The sequence below is a fragment of the Vulpes lagopus genome, chromosome 3 (assembly GCF_018345385.1).
Source record: "Vulpes lagopus strain Blue_001 chromosome 3, ASM1834538v1, whole genome shotgun sequence".
Lineage (NCBI taxonomy): Eukaryota > Metazoa > Chordata > Mammalia > Carnivora > Canidae > Vulpes > Vulpes lagopus.
This window is the reverse complement of record NC_054826.1, coordinates 114,006,870-114,029,374: the sequence shown is the minus strand read 5'-3', so window position 1 is coordinate 114,029,374 and position 22,505 is coordinate 114,006,870. Positions and strand designations below refer to the sequence as shown.

The 22,505-nt window shown below is 41.6% G+C and overlaps 1 protein-coding gene across 1 annotated transcript in view; it reads right to left on the bottom strand.

The window, feature by feature from the left end:
• Positions 1 to 1,870: 1,870 nt before the first annotated feature.
• The window catches only part of PDILT (protein disulfide isomerase like, testis expressed), a 42,263-nt gene continuing 21,628 nt past the window's right edge, over positions 1,871 to 22,505 (bottom strand). Inside the window, exons 4-12 of the mRNA XM_041750284.1 lie at positions 20,688 to 20,821; positions 19,656 to 19,793; positions 16,305 to 16,415; positions 16,097 to 16,222; positions 10,509 to 10,706; positions 7,392 to 7,512; positions 5,065 to 5,243; positions 3,189 to 3,278; positions 1,871 to 2,195 (exon numbers count right to left, since the gene is read on the bottom strand). Coding sequence (XP_041606218.1) covers positions 1,959 to 2,195; positions 3,189 to 3,278; positions 5,065 to 5,243; positions 7,392 to 7,512; positions 10,509 to 10,706; positions 16,097 to 16,222; positions 16,305 to 16,415; positions 19,656 to 19,793; positions 20,688 to 20,821 — 1,334 coding nt within the window. The 3' untranslated portion in view covers positions 1,871 to 1,958. The remainder of the gene's footprint in view (positions 2,196 to 3,188; positions 3,279 to 5,064; positions 5,244 to 7,391; positions 7,513 to 10,508; positions 10,707 to 16,096; positions 16,223 to 16,304; positions 16,416 to 19,655; positions 19,794 to 20,687; positions 20,822 to 22,505) is intronic.

Sequence of the window (22,505 nt, the reverse complement as noted above, 5' to 3'; positions counted from 1 at the left end):
GCCACATAGCCTTAGGGCTGAGGCAGGTGAACCTTACACCACGTCCTGAATACTAACACCTGCTCCTGTCAGGGCAGTCTGGCTCAGGTGAGTTTTAGAGCCTCAGGCTGTTCCCTGCTTCATCTGGATGTGGACAGGCCAGATTTAGAGGTGGGAGAGGTAGGCCTAGGAGCTGGATCAGGAGGCCTGAAAGAGTACAAACAGCCTTTCTCTTACATGACAGGTGAGAAGTGGAAAGGCCCAGAGGGTTTGTAAAGACCTTGGTCTGTAAGATAATACGCCTCCTTTTTCTAAGAGGAGCTCTGTTATCACTTGGCCAAAAGGATTATCATGAATCAGCAGCATGAATCTGTAGTCAGCTGAGTGATGACTTCCCAATACATATATGTCCTAATCCCCAGCAGCTGTCAATGGTACCTTACATGGCAAAAGGGAAGTTCAGGATCTTGATGTGACCTTACCTGGGCAAGCCCACGAGCTAAGGAATGCAGGCTGTCTCCAGAAGCTAAAAAAGACAAGTCAGGGTACTCCTCCAGATGGGACAAACCCTGATGACACCCTGACTTCAGTTCAGTGTAATTGACTTCTGATTTCTGGCCTTCAAATCTGTAGATAGTAAGTTGGTACTTTTTCAAGCCACTAAATTTGTGGGAATTTGTCAGAGCAATAATAGGAAACTAATACAGAATCTAATTTGCAGTGGGGGAAGCAAGCAATATATTAGTGCACAGCAAATTAAGATGCAGTCAAATATTGGTATCTAGAAAGGCCTCTTTGAGGTGGTAACATCTGAACTGAGGTTTGAAGGATGAAAAAGACACATCTGCATGAAGATCCTTGGGAGTGTATCGTGTGTGCGTTTAGGCAGAAGAAATAGCCATGAGGAGAGAGAGAACTTGAACTAAAGAATAGACCGGAAGCATGGCTGGAGGCTAGAAAATGAGAGGGAGGGTGGAAAAAGCAGAAGAGATCTGTGAGGCCAGAACGTTCTAGGCCTTGAAGGTGTGGTAAGCAGACTGGATCTTATTCTAAAGGTGATAAGGATTCTGTTCTAGAGTTGGAACAAGGTAGTGTTGTAAGCCTTCAAGACGATGGCTTTTTAAAAGATCATTTCAACAACTTTATGGAATATGGATGGGGGAGTGGGCACAGAGGTACAGAATGGCATTCTGGACACACCATTCAGGACACTTCCAGGGCTGAAAATGGTGGGAGGAAGTGGAGCGAAGTGGGTGGGGTCACATGGAGGGAAGTGGGTAGAGTCCTGTAAAGATAAGTGAGGCCTGTGTCAGTGGATAGAAGTAAGTGCAGGTCAGTGCAAGTGGGTGGAGTCACACAGACTGGTGGAATTATTTTTAGGGTAGTAAACAAAGGGAGTTGAGCATTATTCTAACACGTTGCTGCTTAAGAAAGTGGATCACTTACTGAGATATTGAAGACTGGAGACACGTTTGGGGCCGAATCTCTTTCTGTCAAAATGCAGCATAAGCAAATCAATCCCCACTCTGGGGACTCCAACCTAGTGGAAGCAGTGTCTGCATAGTAATTAAATGCAATATCCGGAGTGAGAGTGCCTGGGATCATATCTCAAGGGCTTCCTAACTGTGTGATCCTGACTGGTTGTTTAACCTCTCTTTGCCTCAGTTTCCCCATGTGTAAAATGGGAATAATGAAAGGGACATTGTGAGAATTGCATGACTAAGCAGCATGTTGTAAATGCTCATTAAATGTTGCAGTTATGGCTTGGCTTGCAATGCTGTCTGAATTCTGGACCCAACAGCTTTTCTAAGACAGCACCAGCCAGGAAAAAGAGGCAATAAGTAGAACAGGGCCAAAGATATTCAGCAATTTTTAATTGTCCAGCCTCCACTCACCACAATTATATATAATTTTTTTGGACTATATCCATTTAGAAAATGATGCCAGGACCTGGGAAATGGCTCTTGGCTTTGGAGAAACTACAGTTCTTCCTTCACTTTTGGTTTCTTCTCTTGTTTTGGAGGTCCCTTTGGCTTAGCCACCTTTTCTTTCTCCTCCTTGGCTGTTTCCTTCTGCCCAGCTGGCTCTTCCAGCTTTGTCACATTCTCCAGCTCAAGCACCTTCTGTTCAGTTAACTCTTCCTTGATAAAAGCTAACTTCTTTTCTTCAGCTAATGCCTCCTCTTCTGTCAATTCACTTTCCTCAATAGACAACAGCTAATCAAGAAAAGAAAAGAAGGAGGGAAGAAATAGGATAAAGAAATAAAAAGGCAACAAATATGTGATAATTGTGATTGTAATTACCAAGCCTTCTTTTTCTGGTAATGCCCAGAGAGAGGCTCTTGGAGGATCCTCATAGATACAAAGGCCCATTTGGCTTAGGTGAGGAAATTCCCAACATGGTTTGCCCTCCAGAAATAGGGCCTTTGGGGAATCCCATTCCTCTACTCAAAGGCCACAGGCTTGGCTGCCCAGGTCTAGCTCCAGGGCTGGGCACATGACCCAGGCCAATCATGAAATTCCTATCCAGGACTTTGGTAGGACTACTAAGAATTAGGTGCTTAACTTTCTAAGCTGGGAGGATATTAGCTTAAAGCTGTGGGGCAATCTTTGACCTTCCATTGGGAAATGACTGCTTGGGAATAAAGCTAACATAGAGGAAAGCAGAGATGGGGAGACAGAAAATGAGTTTGGACTCCTGAATCCACCTATGCCTAATGTCCTACCAGTTATATAGATTAAACTCCCATTGTTGCTTCAACTAAAGAGTAGTATTTCTGACATTTCTAACTGAAAGGGTCCTAACTAGTACAGGGGGCACTTTCCTGCAGCTGGCCTCATTGAGGTGTGAATGGAATTTGAGATTTGGAGAGAAAGGGGATGGTTATTCCATCCATCAGGAAAATAATGCCAGAGCACCGGATCCTGTCAAGACATTTGGTTACCAACTCAGGAACAGTGGACCCAGGGAAGCAGCCTTAGGAGACGTCACAACCTTTCTCTCTGCTTCTAAAGCCTGCCATCTCTGCTTCCTTGTAGTAAGTGCCCTTGAAATAAAGTCATCCAGTCTAGGTAGTTGTTCTCTCGTTGCCAACACTCTCTAGAGAGCACAAGATTATGGGACTTTTGGCACACTCCTTCCTAGTTGTTTGAGTTCTTGATGATTCTGTATGGAACAGAATAATTGCAGGTACTGCCGTTTTGCCTTACCTCATCCTCATCCTCAATCCTGATCTTGATTTGACTTTCCAGGAAGTCAGAAAAGCCCTTCATGGTATGTTCTCCTGTATACATTATAGCCTAGAAAGAAAACAGAACAAGGTCAAAATGGTAGCCTTTTCCTGCAAAATAGTCAAGGATTGCTACATAAAATAAATCCAAGGCCAAATTCCTAACAATCTGAGTACAGTGAGCTTGTTCCTTAGCCTTTCTGAGCCTATTATCATGGCTCTAAGATAGGGGTAATAAAAAATTCCTCCATCATATGCTGTAATGTGGTGCTTCAGAGCATGGACCTCGAAGCCACCCTCTCAGGGCTCAAACCCCGTGTAACCTTACTATGACTCAGTTTCCCTCTCTGTAATGTGATGTTGATAACAGTATCTACCACATAAGTTGTTAGGAGAATTTAATGAGTTACTAGATGAAAAGCACTTAAAACAGTACCTGACTTGGGGCATCTGGGTGGCTTATTTGGTTAAGCAGCTGACTCTTGGTTTTGGCTCAGGTCATGATCTCAGGGTTATGAGATTGAAACCCACATTGGGCTCCATGCTCAGTGTATAGTCTGCTTGAGATATTCTCTCTCCCCTTCCCTCTGCTCCTCCCCACTGCTTGCTCTGTCTCTCTAAAACAAATAAATCTTAAAAAAATAACAATACCTGCCTCATAGTGAGCATGGTAGATGGTTGCTATTATTATAACAAGGAGAATAAGATTAGTTATCATTTTACAAAGCATCTGATGCATGATTGTTGCTCGGCCACCCCTAGGTCCCTTTCCTCTTTCAGTCTTTAAGAAGATTATGAAGCTGCTTACTGCCCACTGGTTGTCTACACTCTTTCTTGGATAATGGAAGATCTGTGACAGCTCCACCCTCTCAACCCAGCCTCATTTCCCACAACTGCCCCAAATGCATGTTCTGTACCAGGATGGCTTCTCCTTCAGCACTGTGGCCACACTTCTGCCTACTTCCTCATGCCTGTTATACTTCCTGCCAATAGTTCACACCCCTCTTCTAATCTGACTTAAATCCTCAGCATTCTTAGGGCACCTAGGTGGCTCAGTTGGTAAAGCATCTGCTTTGGCTCAGGTCATGATCTTGGGGTCCTGGGGTCAAGCCCCACATTGGGCTCCCTATTCATTGAGGAGATTGCTTCTCCTTCTCCCTCTGCCGTCTGCTCTCCCTGCTTATATTTTCTCTCTCTGTCAAATAAACAAATAAAATCTTTAAAAAAAAATCCTCAGCATTCTTTAAAATCCCATGTCTGCATGGAATAACTGTCCTCCAGAATCTGTCCCTTTAATTCCAATTGCATGTGGAGGTAGGTCCATATCATGACCTCTTTCCCACACTCAGTGGGCAGGAACCTTCACTTGCAGTGCTTTGATGGGCACCTTTGCCCATGTGCCAAAGCAGCATGGAGGGTATGTTACATGACACTGATGATGCTTGGTGATTGTGATATTGGTGTGTAAAAGACATTGTTTTTCTATCATGTGTTCTTCCTTCTTCTTGTAGTACCCTAGCCCCAATATTCACATGGAGATTACCCCCACCATGTTCCATATCATCTGAGTAGAGCTCTGCCCCAATACCAGAAGGAAGTGGGCCTGGCTAATCAAGACCCCACATCACTGGGGTCATTGACTGGGTCAAGACAAAACAGCTGACTCAAGGTGGATACAATTATAGCAAGTCTTGGGACTTCTGGGGAAGCTAATGGAGAACACTCTTCAAATTGAACATGAGAGGATAATGAGAGATGGAGCTGAGAATGAAGCTGATTTGGTAGAAGGCGGAGCTGGCGATCAGGAGAAACTAGGTCTGTGATAATCACATATGTGGGTTCCAAGAGCCCCTTACTTGTTGAGTGTCGGTGGGGAACAGGTTGAAAAAGGGGTACCGGTCTAGGTACATCAGCTGAATTTCATTTGCCGTGATGTCAATCTTGGCAATGGTGACTGTCGAGTGGTTTTGATACTTTCTGCCCAACTCCTCCAACACTGGGAACAACGCCTTACACTTTTCCGACCAGGGTGCATCTGGAAGAGAAGAGCTGTTGTGCAAGCTCACACATAATAAAGATGGAAATCCAACACTGCCCCAGAAACATCACCGTGTTCTACTAGTGGTTCTGCTATTATGCAAATATCTTTGAATAGCATATTACCTTATTTTACATTTCAACCACAGTGCTTGGTCACTATGAAATAAACTAGAAAAAAATTGATCTAGTCCCCTCTACCCAGATGTTACCACTTTGAGCATGCTGGAACATTTTCTCCTATTCTTTGTTTTTCGTTCAACATTGCTTTCCACTCCAGTTGAAAAAGAAAAAAAAAGAAAAATATTTATACCAGACGATTACTCACGTTCTGCTAGAAATTGTGTGTGTGTGTGTGTGTGTGTGTGTGAGAGAGAGAGAGAGAGAGAGAGAGAGAGAGAGAGAGAGAGAAGAGAAAGCACAAGAGTTTTCCAACAGAGGTTAAGTCACGGCCCAAGGTCACCCAGGTAATTAAGCAGAGGAAGTGGGATTTGAAGTCAGGTTGCTTTAACTTGTGACCATTATACCACAGTGACTTTTAGTCTCGTGGAGGATAATACATCCAAGAAGTGAACAGGAGGTTATGACAAGGACAATGACCCCTAAAAAGGGGACAGCAGACTTCCTTAGGGACAGTTCCTTTAGCTCTGAGTCTGGCCCAGGCACCTAGTCCTCTGAAGAGAATCCGAGACCAGCTCTAACCTTCTCTGCTCATCATCCCATTAAAGTTTCTGGCTCTGTGGGAGGGGTGGCCTCAAGGGCCCCGACACTGTACATTTGGATGATCATCCCTCCATTTACAAACCAAGTGCTCCCTGACCATCTGTTCTCCCCGCATCTCCCCTGGAGCCGGATGGACCTGGATTGGAAGAGGAGGAGAGCATAATGGTTGCAGTCCCAGGGGGCCAATCTGATAGGCCTGCTTCCAAGAAAATGAGGCTGCTTTTACCTTTTACCAGAACCAAATGGGCATTCTCCTAACTCTGGTGTCAGTTAAGTATAGAAAAGCTGCCCACCTCTCACATAAAGGCAACAGATCATGGTTATTCAACCACATGGACCTTAAACTTCTAGCCCTGTGGATGAGAGTCCATTTCAGTGTGATTTTAAAAGGCTTGCATGATGCAATGCAGCCCTCAGGAAAGAATGGCATCAGAGTTTGATTTGAACTTTTTGCCCTGCGATATGTTTACTGTGCAATTTGAGGTAAGGTAATTAATCTTTCTGAGGCTTAGTTCCCTCATTTGTATCATGAGGAAATCCACTGGACCTTTCTAAGAGGCTTGTTTTGAAGAGGAAATAAAATCAGGTGTGTAGATAGCCAACTCATGCCAGGCTCATTATAGGTGCTCAATAAATGGTAAAATACAAGAGACGTCTGATGTAACTTCAGTGTCATCCTTCTCTGTGTCTCAGGGTGGGAGGGAGATCCCTGGCTTATGGCTCTCATGTGCAAATCATAAAGAGCAGAGAGAGAGAGAGAGAGAGAGAGAGCGCAATAGTCTTTAGGTAGGCAAGGAAATAATTACAACAATGGGAATAACAATAGCTGTCCTTTACCAAGGACTTGCAATATGCCACACACTGCTAAGCCCCTTACCTGCATGATTTGAGTCTCCAGTTTGGTCACACCAACTCAGGTAGGTTAAATACAGGCCATCTGTTAAGAATGGCCAGAACTGCCATTCTGTATAGCAGTGACCAGCCACTGGGGTCAGAATGCCCAGGCTCCAATCCCAGTTCCAGCACTTGCTTCACCTCCCCAAGACTCTGTTTAGTCCTATTCAAAGTGGGAGCAATAATAGTAGCTCCTTGGGAGGATTAAGTGAGATAACATATAGAACAGCACAGCAAAAGGCCTGGCATGCCATAGCATCAAATCAATGTCAGCATTATTATTGCTATAAAAGCCACAGGACTGGATTATATGGAAGATACTCCACATGTTCCAAGAATTAGATTTTTGAGGAGATTTGCATTGCAGTGGAGATAGCATCTTGATCCAAACTCTTTGGTTGTTTGAAGAACATCCTTGGCATGGTGCTTTAATAGATTTTGGGGATTTGGGGGCTCAGGAATTCAGGAGCAACACTTGAAAAGTAATGTCTGGGCCATTGCCTTCTATGGCTTCTGCAGAGATACTTACAGAACATCACAAATACGTCCCTTTCCTTGTCAAAGACCACCACGTTGAAGTTCTTCCCAACGAGCTGCTTAACTGGCCCCTGGTCCCAATATTTTGGAATGTCTTCGCTGGACTGATGTTTCTAGGAAGCAAATTTGAAATGGTCTAACAATCTCCAGAAAGGGGTTGGTATTTGGGGCTCCCTCCCCTGATGGGAAACAACAGAAAGTTTTCTCTTGTTCTTACAAATGCCTTGGGAAAGAGTTTGAAATGCCTGATGTCCAGACTGGATTATGCAGGGCAAAGTGAGATCAGAGGGCTGGGGAGGAGGCAGGTCTTCAAACTGGGATGAATTCTAGCACCAAATATATGATTCTTGAGATTCTTAGATGTGAATAGGGTTCATGTCTTCAACATCTTAACTAGTTTGTCCCTCCCTCCCCCCAAAATTCAGCTGTTTCCAATTACTCCCAGAATCAAAACCAAGATAATTTACATGACCTATACTCCTGCCAGCCTCATCAAGCTCATTACCATTATTTCTTTGCTTTCTTCAACCATATTGGTCTTCTATTTACCCAAAGGGCTATCCTTCTTCCACCTCAGACCTTTGTTCATGCCATTCCTCTGCCTGCAGGGCCTTCCCTACTCCTCATTACTGCTCTCTGTTCTTCATCCGATCAACTCAGATTTATCCTTCAAAGTGATCTCAAGGGAGGGCTTCCCTAACTCTCCCCAGACTAGGTCAGATTGTGCTACCATAAATTTTCATAATGTTTGGTATTTTTCCTTGTATCACTTATTCAAGTTTATCATTTATATCTTACTTTTCTGGTTATTTGATTAATGGTGTCTCTACAACACTAGACAGAATGTCACAAGGGATTTTTCTTTCTTTATCACTGAGTATCCACAGCCTGGTACGTTGTAGGTCCTCAATAAATATTTTGTGAAGGAATGGACCTAGCTCTGCTTCTTTTTGAAGGATGTAATAGAAATCTCAGAACATATGCTTTTCTCTACAACCATTGTTTCCTGCAATTTCTTGAATCCATGCACTTCTCTCCATCAGCACTGCTGCTACCCTCGTCCAAATAACATTCATCTTTTACCTTCATCACTATAATGGCCTCACATAATTCTCTCTGCATCCCCTAGCCTTCTCTACCTCTTGATTCTACCAACAGGGTTCTATTTTCACCATACAAATTTGGCTTTCCATTTCTCTTAATACCCAAATCCTTAATATGTGTAGCTGTCTGGCTTTTGCCTGGCTCTCCAATTCCTACAATACTTCTCTCATCTCTATATCAGTCTCTGGAAAGGATTGAAGATTCCTTACAAGGGAGCACAAAGGGGGTAGAGGCTGGGCGTGGAAAATGGGAAATGATGAAAAAGATGGAAATTAGAAATGGGCCGGATCAGGCATATGACATCTCATAAGTCATGTGAAGGATACTCATCTCTATTGTAAGAGCATGAGAGGATATATTGTCCCTTGAGGAGGAGACAGACACCTACTAAGGTAAACTGGAGGGAAGAGAGAGAGAGTGAGTAGAGCTCCAGATAGGTTTGTAGATATGGTGATAGAAAATGAGGGGCCCCTGTCTTAATGACATATGGGATTGTACTCAGCCGAGATTGGAAGTAGGAATATGGAGACAAAGAGACTCAGAGATTCAGAGAGTGAACACACTAAGAGAAATTTATATAGAGATGTCAGGACATTCCAGAGCTTATAAGAGGTTTGTGATTCCATGAGGCCACCCTGACTCATGGCAGTATTTTTTTTCTCCAGCATTGGTCTGGAAGAAATAGAGATATTAAGTGGGTTGAACCAGGGTTGTGATTTTTGCCTCATAAATTCTATAGGGTGTAAAGAAGGTAGAAGGTAGTTTAAAGAATAAAGAAATCTTTATCCCTTTAAAGGAATCATTGCTATGAACCATCAAATCCAACTAAGTTCATGAGGAAAGACAGTAAACAGATTGTGAAATGGAATCAGGAAACTGGAGGCCATGAGAAAGGTAAGGAATTATAGCAACATGGATACTAGAAATGGAAGTATAATAGGACGAGAAGCTTGAAATCGGGTTTTTGGAAGGGCTGCCATCTCTAGAGTGTGGCTACAGAGTAGATGTCTGGGATGGCACAGACACACCAATTATGAGAGAAAAGAGAGACCAGGATTTTGGATACTGGCATCTCTGGAAATGATAGCAGAGAAGGGAGAGAGGGAAGTCTGAAATAAGGAGCTTAAGTCCTCAGACAGTGAAAGGGACATGCCCAGGGAACAGCAGTGGAGGGTGGAAGCAGGCGATCTAAAGTCCAAATGCATGGGCTCTGGGGTTTTGAAGGTAGAAGAAGGAGAAATGGCATGGAGAAGATGAGGAGCCTCACTGCTTGGCCTGTGATTATTTGTGTCAGAGAAAAAATGGCTTTCATTTGAGAAGAAGTGTCTGTGCAGGAATTGACAGAAAAGTAATGGGAACCCTCAGAGGGAAGGTGACCAAACATTCTGGTTTTCTGGAAAGTTCCAATTTATTCCTTTTATTCCAGGATACTTTTAAAGAAATATTTAAAAGTATTCTGTACCTCTCAACTCCTGCATTACTCTCAATAGTGTTCCCATTTGAAAAATAAAAAAATATGGTCATCTATTTCAGCAGGGTGGCTGGGGGACATTTCAAGTGCCACATAAACATCAGAGATATGTGTTGTGTATGATCCTTTTACGGCCTCTCCTTCCTTTTAGCAAAATAGACTCCTTTCTAACATTTGAGGATAAATCCTAATTGCTTAATACATCCCCCCCCTGTCCCCTCATCCAAAAAATCCGTCTATCCTTAAATCTTTCCCATAAGAGTCTGAGAGGAAAAGGGTCACCTCACAGAGAATGTTGGCTGTGGGAGCTCCCTGCACTTCAGTTGGGAGTTCCTACAAAGGAAATGCCTTTCAAAAATAAAGAATTAATGTGAAATCATAGGGTCAGATAGGTCAAAGTTGAAAAGATTGAAGATGGAGAGATATAGTTATTTCCTGACAATGAACCAATGAGATCCTGCTTCTCTCTATTCAGATGACCAAAGCCAGCAAATTATGAAATTTTGAGTAAACCTTGTCGAAGAACAAACTTACCTTGGCACTTCTATTCAGGAAGCTGCGGCCAAATTTCTTGAGATTTTCATAGGTTATCTCCTCAAAAGGCATTTTGTACCTCGCATCAGAACTTAAGTTTAAGATTTGGACACATGGGATATTAACCTCTGTGATCCTGAAATATTTGAAGATGTGTCCGTTTCTGGGTTCATCTGCATCCACAAGGATGAAAAGGATCTGCCAAATCAAATAAAACCTGAGTCTTTCTGTGTTTGGAGGTCATGAAAAGGTCATGAAATTGGCTAAGGAATCCCTTACTGAGGGAGAGAAAATTGGGAAGCCTTGGGAGAGCACTAAGAGAGTATAAATAGTAGGATTTCTGGCTATTTCCACCTGAAAGACAGAACAAAGCTCCCTTCCATCTGGCAAGGGCAGCCCTGGGCTCCAGGGCACCGACAGGCTTCTGGCCACCAGCCTGGTTTCACAGTCCTTATATAGGATACTACCCACACAATCATAGGAAGTCAGGAGGTCCTGAGCTTTCATCCAGGTCCTTGGGCAATACAGTAACTAACCCTCTCTGTGCTTTGGTTTCCTTACCTATAAAGTGGTGATTATAAGAGTACCCACCTTATAGGGTTGTTGAGAGAATTAGGACAATGTGTAAATAGCCAAACTGTGGAAGGAGCCTCCATGTCCATCGAAAGATGAATGGATAAAGATGATGTGGTTTATGTATACAATGGAATATTAGCCATTAGAAATGACAAATACCCACCATTTGCTTCAACGTGGATGGAACTGGAGGGTATTATGCTGAGTGAAATAAGTCAATCGGAGAAGGACAAACATTATATGTTCTCATTCATTTAGGGAATATAAATAATAGCGAAAGGGAATAGAGGGGAAGGGAGCAGAAATGGGTAGGAAATATCAGAAAGGGAGACAGAACATGGAAGACTCCTAACTCTGGGAAACGAACTAGGGGTGGTGGAAGGGGAGGAGGGCAGGGGGTGGGGGTGACTGGTTGGCAGGCACTGAGGGGGGCACTTGACGGGATGAGCACTGGGTGTTATTCTGTATGTTGGCAAATTGAACACCAATAAAAAATAAATTTATTATTAAAAAATAATAAAATAAAATGTGACAGAAAAGAAACTTAAAAAAATAAAAAAGAAAATAATAAAAAAAGAAAAGGACAATGTGTATAAAGACTTGGTTCAATAACTGGGAGGTAAAAATGCTCAATACATGTCAACTCATTATTATTCTAGATTATCCTTCTGTCAAGGAAATTCATGACTTTATGCACTCATCATTCAACAAATATTCACGGAGTGCCTAATAGGTATTTTGCTAAGCATTAGGGATATAAACAGCCCAAGGCAGACAAGATCTGTGTTCATGGCATTTATGTTCTAATGAAAAAGACAGACAACAAAGGAATAAACAAATTAACAAATTCAGATAGCAATGAGTGCCAGTTAGACAGTAAAACAGAGCACCATGATAGAGAATGACTATACAAGTGGAGTGAGGTCAGAGCTCAGTGTTAGGTAGGAAGGTCAGGAGGAGTATCTGAGAAGGTGATATTCTAACTGGAACCTGGGTGATGAGATAACAAGTCAGAGGAACATTGAATCAGGCACTGGCAACTGTTAGTGGAAAGGCCTGGGGTCAGGGAGCAGCTTAGAATGTTCTAGAATAGAAAGGAAAAGCCAGTGTGGCTTTGGCACTATGAGGGAAGAGAGTCACAGGAGACAAAGTTAGAGATGTATCAGAGATGAGATCAGAGCTCCAGTAATGACACTGGCTTTTATCTGAATAAGAGAGAAGGCTACTAAAGAATAGTGAGAACCAGAAAGTACCATGTTAATTTTTAAAAGATGACTCTGGTTGCAGAGAAGTAAGTAGCAAGAGTGGAAGCAGGGACACCACTAAGAGGCCACAGCAAATGCTGATACCCTCAGGTCATTCATCCGTCAAAGTATTAAGAGCCCTATTATGTGCCTGACACCATTCTCTCTGCTGAGGAGTTGAAAACAAAGCAACAAATTAAAACCATCCTGGCATACTTTCAACAAATATTGACTAGCTGTGAACAAGATAAGATATGGGGGAATGACCTCTTATAATATCATCCATTTATTTTTTACTCTAAAATGGATCACTATCAGTAAAGGGCATTCAGGAAGCTAGATAGGTGGAGTGTAAAGGCCATTTAGAAACTTATCTCACAAGATAGGGAGGTCCACTCTCACCACTGCTGTTCAACATAGTACTGGAAGTCCTCACCTCAGCAATCAGACAACAAAAAGACATTAAAGGCATTCAAATTGGCAAAGAAGAAGTCAAACTCTCCCTCTTCGCCGATGACATGATACTCTACATAGAAAACCCAAAAGCCTCCACCCCAAGATTGCTGGAACTCATACAGCAATTTGGTAGCGTGGCAGGATACAAAATCAATGCCCAGAAATCAATGGCATTTCTATACACTAACAATGAGACTGAAGAAAGAGAAATTAAGGAGTCAATCCCATTTACAATTGCACCCAAAAGCATAAGATACCTAGGAATAAACCTAACCAAAGAGGTAAAGGATCTATACCCTAAAAACTATAGAACACTTCTGAAAGAAATTGAGGAAGACACAAAGAGATGGAAAAATATTCCATGCTCATGGATTGGCAGAATTAATATTGTAAAAATGTCAATGTTACCCAGGGCAATTTACACGTTTAATGCAATCCCTATCAAAATACCATGAACTTTCTTCAGAGAGTTAGAACAAATTATTTTAAGATTTGTGTGGAATCAGAAAAGACCCCGAATAGCCAGGGGAATTTTAAAAAAGAAAACCATAGCTGGGGGCATCACAATGCCAGATTTCAGGTTGTACTACAAAGTCGTGGTCATCAAGACAGTGTGGTACTGGCACAAAAACAGACACATAGATCAATGGAACAGAATGGAGAACCCAGAAGTGGACCCTGAAATGTATGGTCATCTAATATTCGATAAAGGAGGAAAGACTATCCATTGGAAGAAAGACAGCCTCTTCAATAAATGGTGTTGGGAAAATTGGACATCCACATGCAGAAGAATGAAACTGGACCACTCTCTTTCACCATACACAAAGATAAACTCAAAATGGATGAGAGATCTAAATGTGAGACAAGAGTCCATCAAAATCATAGAAGAGAACACAGGCAACACCCTTTTTGAACTTGGCCACAGTAACTTCTTGCAAGATATATCCACAAAGGCAAAAGAAACAAAAGCAAAAATGAACTATTGGGACCTCATCAAGATAAGAAGCTTTTGCACAGCAAAGGATACAGTCAACAAAACTAAAAGACAACCTACAGAATGGGAGAAGATATTTGCAAATGACGCATCAGATAAAGGGCTAGTTTCCAAAATCTATAAAGAACTTATTGAACTCAACACCAAAGAAACAAACAATCCAATCATGAAATGGGCAAAAGACATGAAGAGAAATCTCACAGAGGAAGACATGGACATGGCCAACATGCACATGAGAAAATGCTCTGCATCACTTGCCATCAAGGAAATACAAATCCAAACCACAATGAGATACCACCTCACACCAGTGAGAATGGGGAAAATTAACAAGGCAGGAAACAACAAATGTTGGAGAGGATGCGGAGAAAAGGGAACCCTCTTACACTGTTGGTGGGAATGTGAACTGGTGCAGCCACTCTGAAAACTGTGTGGAGGTTCCTCAAAGAGTTAAAAATAGACCTGCCCTACGACCCAGCAATTGCACTGTTGGGGATTTACCCCAAAGATTCAGATGCAATGAAACGCCGAGACACCTGCACCCCGATGTTTCTAGCAGCAATGTCCACAATAGCCAAACTGTGGAAGGAGCCTCGGTGTCCATCGAAAGATTAATGGATAAAGGAGATGTGGTTTATGTATACAATGGAATATTACTCAGCCATTAGAAACGACAAATACCCACCTTTTGCTTCAACGTTGATGGAACTGGATGGTATTATGCTGAGTGAAATAAGTCAATCGGAGAAGGACAAACAGTGTATGTTCTCATTCATTTGGGGAATATAAATAATAGTGAAAGGGAATATAAAGGAAGGGAAAAGAAATGTTGGGAAATATCAGGAAGGGAGACAGAACATAAAGACTCCTAACTCTGGGAAATGAACTAGGGGTGGTGGAAGGGGAGGAGGGCGGGTGTTGGAGGGGAATGGGTGACGGGCACTGAGGCGGACACTTGACGCGATGAGCACTGGGTGTTTTTCTGTATGTTGGTAAATTGAACACCAATAAAAATTAATTTAAAAAAAAGAAACTTATCTCACAATATATGCCAACACAAACTTCACCTAGATTAAAGAGTTAAAAAAAATCTGGAAGAAATATGGCTACATATTGACTAGTATAACATAAGTACAGGGAAGCAATCAGATTGTGATCAGCTGAATTACTTCAAAAATTTATAATTGAATATACCAGGAAATATATTTACAAGAAGTATTTCTGTAATTGGAATAAACTTCCTGGAGAATAGTGTGGCACGATGTAGCATGAACATTAAATATGTTCATGCCCTAGTGGCTTTACTGTGTGTTTATTTATAATTTTTAATTATTTCATTTGAATTTTAGAGTAATTTTCCTCAAAAGGAAAATAATCTGCCATTACCATACTTTTTTTTTTAAGATTTATTTATTTATGATAGACACAGAGAGATACAGAGGCGGAGGCAGAGACACAGGCAGAGGGAGAAGCAGGCTCCATGCTGGGAGCCCGTCGCGGGACTCGATCCCGGGACTCCAGGATCACGCCCTGGGCCAAAGGCAGGCGCCAAACCGCTGAGCCAACCAGGGTTCACCATTACCATACTTCTTATAAAAAAATAAGAGACAAGTGAAGTAAATGGCCCCCATAGTTCAAGTGGTGGTACATATAGGTATAGTGCTTGAAAAAAAACAGATTTGTTTCTAACAATGATAGCAATAATAATAATAGCACAATCACTGAACATTTGCTCATTGCTTTACCTGTGGCACCTCTAATTCTTTCATGCAGTTCTCCATTTTACATAAGGTGACTGAAACTAAGTGGCTAAGAAACTCATGACAAAATTGCTTCTAAGAGGAAGAGAATTTGAACCCAGGTCTGCAATGCTAAAGCTTTGAGTCTCAGCAGTCACTTATCAGATAATCTGTGCTGCTTCACACCTTCAGCCTGTTCCTACTCCCTCCCTGAGGTAATCTCTCCTCCCCCTCACTTCTAGGTCAAAGACCACCTGCACTATAGTCACTCTCTTTTGCTAGAGCTTGGTTCATCAAAAAAGCAGCCAAACCATCATGTTCCCAAGTAGACTTTCATAAAGATGAGGGAAGAAGAAGCATAGGTATGGCAAGAAAGGAAGAGATACTGGGCAGGAAGAAGGTAGGAAGCTGGTTTAAGTAGGAAATAATATGTAGTATCCATATGTAAATAAGGATAGTTGTATGCAGATGAATATGCAAATCACTCTTTTAAAATTTACAATAAGAAGGGCAGGCAAAGGGCATTAGTGTCTATGGGTCCTGGATACTCATCCAACAAGGGCAATAGCACTTTCCACAAACCTTGTTTGTAAATTCCTTTGATGCCAACTTATAATGCTGCATTATCATACCAAATGATTCTGAGCTTTTGGAGGCGAAGAGCAGCATGTGATTCAGGATATGCAATTCATAAATCAGGTCCTTGTTCTGAAATTACCAGGAAAACAGTTCATCCATGCACACAGCTGCCCCACCCACCCTTCTCCCAGGGACCCTTTGGCTTACTGACCTCAGTGTTGTATTCAATAACAAAATCTGTGAGGTGCTGTTTTATGACTTGATTGATGACTTGTTTGTTGGTAATGTCATTAATAAGCTCCTCGCGTTTCACAATTTTTCCCTTGGACAAAAAGAAAAAAGCATTGGAGGGCAGTAGCTTCCATAATGTAGACACTTAATAAATATAAATAGCACAATTTTTCCCATGGACAAAAGGAGAACACCATAATGACAAGTGTAATCCATAATCTAGGTATTTGGTAAATATGAACGGCCTGGCAGATTATTAGCCTGTGAGTGGAATATGGGTCTGTGGCGGTTGTTAAAATTTCCAATCTACAAAGCAGGGAGTATAGTCATTGGTCAATGGGTTGTTTCATTTTGAAATCCATCCAAATAGCTGTGCTAATGCTGAGCAGTTTCTTACCCACTGCTCCTAACCAATGACAGTGTGTCAGGGATACTAAGGCAAGCTCATTTCTGGGAGATGCGGGACTTCTCTGGTAGGTGACATTGTCCAGCTTTCTTAGAACTTCACTACAGTCAGGGGACCTTCCTTCTTTCCAAAGGGTCACACCAACATCATGGCCTGATGCGTCTCCTCCAGCTCCCTCCGTTTCCCTTCATAGGCATTTTCTCCAATCTTTTGCATGCCTAATCCTGCTTGACGACTGCTTCTCAGAAGGACCAGGATCAACACAAAGAAACAAATAATTCTCTGTGGCCCGAGATCAAAATCTTTGGGGGATGGAGAACAAAGACTTGGCTCTCTCTGGCTGATTTCTCCCAACTCTGTCTCTTTCTCTTTGCCTTCACTGAGCCTACTCTCTAGTCCAAACCTCTTTCCTGAATTCCTACTAAAGCTACCTAATAATCTTCCAATTTCTCCCCTTGTTTTTCTCCCCTCACCTTTAGCCAGAGTGATGCTCTTAGAAAAACAACTCGTGTCATTCTCTTTTTCAAATACGTCACAGCCCATTGTCCTTTTTTTTTTTTTTTTTACTGGAATTTGATTTGCCAACATATAGTATAACACCCAGTGCTCAACCCATCAAGTGCCCCCCTCAGTGCCCATCACCCAGTCACCCCATCCCCCCACCCACCTCCCCTTCCATTACCCCTGAACAGAAATTTCACCAAAGAAGACATACACATGGCCAACAAGCACATGAGAACACGTTCCTCATCATTTGCCATCAAAACCACAATGAGGTACACCCCTGCTGTCTTTTGAACAAAGCTGAAACTCTTTTCTGGTCATGACAATAGTCTGATAATGCTAATCAGAATTATTGAGAGCTCATATTGTCCCAGCCATAATCCTAAATACATTATATGCAAGAATTCATTTAATCCTCATAACATCTAACTGAGCTATGAATCATTATTTCTCCCATTGTACAGTTGAGAACATATGGTGAAAAGTGAAGTGACTTGCCCAAGGTTGCTTAGCTAGTGATCCCAACCAGCAGTCTGACTCTAGAGCTCATGCTTTTATCCATTAAAATAGACTGACTCTGTCCTAAGTGCATTTTTCAAGTTTGATCTTTGGCTTTTGATATTGTGCTGAGGTTTATTCTGTGGAATTTTAAAAATTTTATGTGGTCCAAACTTATCAGTATTTCTTTTCATAGTTTCTGGGGTTTCTATCATGCTTTATAAAAGGGCTTTCCAACTCCAAGTTTAGAAAGCAGTCCCCCCCCATGGCATCTTCTAGTCTTTCCATGGTTTCTTTGTTATATTTTTAAATCAGAAATCAATCTGCAATTTAATTCAGTGGAAGGAGGATATATAGATTTAGCTTTATTTTTTTTCTAAATGGCTACCCAATTCTCTCAACTCTAGTCATTAAATAACATATTTTCCCTATTGATCTAAAATATCTTTATCATATACTAGATTTCCATATATATTTGGATCTATTTTTGGATTCTGTTTTCTCATTCAAAGACACAAATCAAGTTATTTTATTCTCCAACTTAAAACCTTGTAATGACTTTTAAGAGCCCAAATGAAAATGTAGTGACTCACAGTCTTAAGCAGATCAGTTTACCTATCTCCTATGTGGCTTTGGGCAAGAAACCCAATCTAAGCCATATCTATAAATAACATGATTATTTTAAGGATTTGGCTTTCTGTGGTGAGGGAGTAAGGCATGTTCCAGGAACCAGACTACAGTGTCTAGAGTAACACAGTTCAATAAACTTTCTATGATGACAGAAATGCTCTGTATATCTATGTTGTCCAATAGATGCCACTATCCACATGTAGCTATTTTGATAGAGGAACTAAAATATTAATTAATTTTAATGTAAATAGTCACATGGGACTAGCAACTGCCATATCAGACAGCTCAGATGATCTAATCTCAGATCAGGGAGAGAGAAGAGGAAGATGTGTAAAGAGGCTAGACTATGGAAAGCCTTGTGGGCCTTATTAGGGACTTGAGTCTTTATCCTAAGAATAATAGGAAGCCTTAAAGTGCTTTTGGTGGGAAGCAGGCAGGTGGCCATCACACTGAGTTATGGAAAGATTACTCTTCAGAGGATAAGAGAGAATGTGGCAGGCCAGTGGGGTGGATATTGCATTAGGCTATGGGATATGATGGTCACTTGACTTAGGATGGTAGCAATAGAGAGAAATAGATAAACTCAAGGGATATATTTTTTTTAATAATAAGTTTATTTTTTATTGGTGTTCAATTTGCCAACATACAGAATAACACCCAGTGCTCATCCCATCAAGTGCCCCCCTCAGTGCTCAAGGGATATTTTGAACTTAAAATTGGTGGGTTTGGGGCGATGGACTGGTTATGAAGAGTGGAGAAGAGGGAAGGGTTAGAATAATGCCTGGGTATTACAGCTTTGCTCAGATGGGAGATTGGAGAAATGGTGATGCAATTCATTGAAAGAGGAAAAAAAAAACACTGAAAGATGATTTGGAGGGGAGATTATGAAGTTAGGCTTGGTCATGTTGAGAAATCTGGTGTTGGATATGAAAGTCTGGAGATAGAGAAGTCTGGCTGGAAATGGAGATTTGTAAATCATGGGTGTATGGGTGGCAATTGCTGATGGAGGGTGGGTGGGAGAGCATGGACTACAAGAAAACACAGGGCAAAGGACTGAGCCTTCATGAATGGCATTTACTGATTTAAAAAAAAGGAGGAGGAACTTACAATGGAAGATGTCTAGAAAGGCCAGAGAAACTCTGGGAGACTGTGATCTCACAAAAGCTGCCTAGTCCAATGCCACTTAGCTCACAAGTGGCAGAACCAGAATTTGTACTCAAAGCCTATAGATACATTCATAGTCCACTATTTTGAGCTGGAGACCCTTAACTAGCAAAAGAATGCAAGTCTTACCTTTTTGAATACCAGAAGACTGTCAAGGGTGACATGGAAACGCCCAATGGCATTGCTAATTGATATCACTCCAAATGTTAGTTCTGGGAAGTCTTTGATCATATCAAAGAACAACTCTGCCACTTCTTCCTCTAAATCCTGTTTGGGAAAGGATGGTTGGTGAGGCTTTGGTAGAAAGCAAAACATCTGGCTTATTTAAGGTCAAGGTGGAAATGGTGACCAATTCATCTCCTCACCTTTCCAAGTTCTGGGGTTTCTTGGGTTCCCTAAGTCCCCTTTCATGAATGTTTCATACTCAGAATACTTCTATGGGTATGACTAAGGCCAAAATAGGCAAATCCACAGAAATTAATGAAAAGAACTGAGAAGCTCAACTTTTTCCAAGTTCTTGGAGTGAGGCTGTTCTAAAACACAGGTTGAAACTTTTAAGCATTTTATTCCCTTAATTGCTCTCAGAGGCGGCAAATGATTTGACCACATAGATCACCAAATATAAACTTGAAATCAAGATATGGCTGTAGTCACAACCTTCATTCTAGAACTTCAAGAAAATCAGGGCTAGAAACACTGTCAAAAAGTGAGATGAGACAGAAAGGTACATACTCTCCCCAAGTAAAAATATAATGCCAAATTTCTGACTTCCACTGGGGGGAAGGGAGGAGCAATCCAAGTTCCAGGAAATGAGTAAAGACATATAAGAAACTCATTCTCCACAAGGAAAAGCAATTTGCAAATTATTCGTTATCCAGCAATATTCTAAATAGACCTCCACAAGATCAGTTATAATATCAAAACCATTTTTAAAAATGTTAATCTCCCCTCTCTCTGCATTCCTATCCACCTTTCTGGTCATCCTCTATTCTTTCCTTCTTCATTTTAACACTGCAGTTACCCAGAAAACCAGCTCATTGGAAAGGGAAGAATGGGTATGGCATTAACCCAAATGAAAGACCTCTCCCCACCCTCATCCCCTCCCAGACACAGGAATCCTCACCAATTGAAAAGCCACCTCCCACCCCTTGACCCCAGTACCTGGAAGAAGCCAACAATGACCAAGGGCCTAGATTTCACAAACTCTAACACTTGCTGGGTGTTATTGAACAAAAATGCTTTCTGGCTAATTTGTCTTCTCAACCAAACGACCAAGGCAGCAGATTCAACCACTCCTAGAGAGAGAGAGAGAGAGAGAGAGAGAGACCGTGAAATGGATCCCATAGCACTTTCCTCCTGAACTGGAGCAAGGCCTATTTTCTTCAAGTTTAATGAACAGAAATATCTGGTCTTGAGCTCCCACCCACTGAAGGCCAAGGTCAGTCCTTTCACTCCTTCCAGTCTCAGCCTCAAAGCATGAACATTTATAGCAGCAGTTAAACTTCATGGAGCACTTTCTAAGGACAAGGCGCTGAGCTGAGCAATTTGCATGTATTACATCCCCACAACCACCCTACCCTATGGGATAGATATTCTTCCTCTCCTCGTTTTAAAGATGAGGAAATTGAGGTTAGACATGCCAGTGGCTACCTATTACAAGTGAACCTGAGAATCAAACCCAGGAGGAAGCATGCCCAGTCTTCTTTTCTTACCTACCTTCCAAAGTGACAAGAAAATTAATTTACTTTAAAAAAAAATGTAAATGAATGAAATGTAATAAAAATACCAGTTAGCTCTATGACTCTGGGAAAACTCCATTATTGTCTGTGCTTCCACTTCCTTAGCTGAAGCACAGATGTCCCCTAAGGTCATAGAGCCTGACTTCTATTTCTCAGCTATCATAAAGGGGGTTGCCAAGCACACAAAAATCTTAGCTTCTAAAATTGAGGCACATATACCATATCTGGGGAGATGAAACATTGTGCTAGAAAGTATGTTAGGCTACAGGTGGACATGTGTTTTTTAGCATCATCAATTCTACATGATAGTAGATAATGTAGAGTATTATTTTCTATCAAAGACTGCTATAGAATGGAACATTTAAACTGAGTTTTTGGGATCCCTGGGTGGCGCAGCGGTTTGGCGCCTGCCTTTGGCCCAGGGCGCGATCCTGGAGACCCGGGATCGAATCCCACGTCGGGCTCCCGGTGCATGGAGCCTGCTTCTCCCTCTGCCTGTGTCTCTGCCTCTCTCTCTATCTCTCTGTGACTATCATAAATAAATAAAAATTAAAAAAATTATAAAAAAAAATAAACTGAGTTTTTGAGATAATGCAATATTTGTTGTGAGTAGCTTTGGACTATATCTATAGGCCTTTATTCTTTTACTCACCATTCATTCCTTCACTCATTCATTCATTTGACAAATATGTGCTGAGTACCTATTATTGTGTTGTGCTTGGTCCCAGGGATATAATGGTGAGCAGAAACAAACACATTCACTGCTTTGCAGCTCTCATTCTGTTGAGTAGGACAATTGTCAAATAATTACACAAGTATATAATCAGAGCCTAAGTAGGTATTCAAAAGCAAAGTACTATGAGCCTGTAGCAAGGATACATGTCCTAGACTGTGAAGTCAAGGGGGGCTTCCCAGAGGAGATCACTTATGAACTGAAAACTGAAGGACACATTAGGAGTTAATAAGGAAGTAAGAACAAGAAGAACAGAACTGGACAAGGAAGGAGAGGGAAAAGCTTTCGGGCAGAGCAAGCAGCCTGTGCAGGACAAATTGCAACATGGGGCTTGATGAATGCGTGTTGAATTGGTAAATCGACTGGAAAGGACTCTATTTTCAGCATCTTTGCTTACATTTCCTGAGAACATAAGGCCATTTAAAAAACTTACAAGGACATATATTTCCATGCAGAAAGGTGTACAAATTATAATGTATAGTTTGATGAATTTTTACAAAATGAACA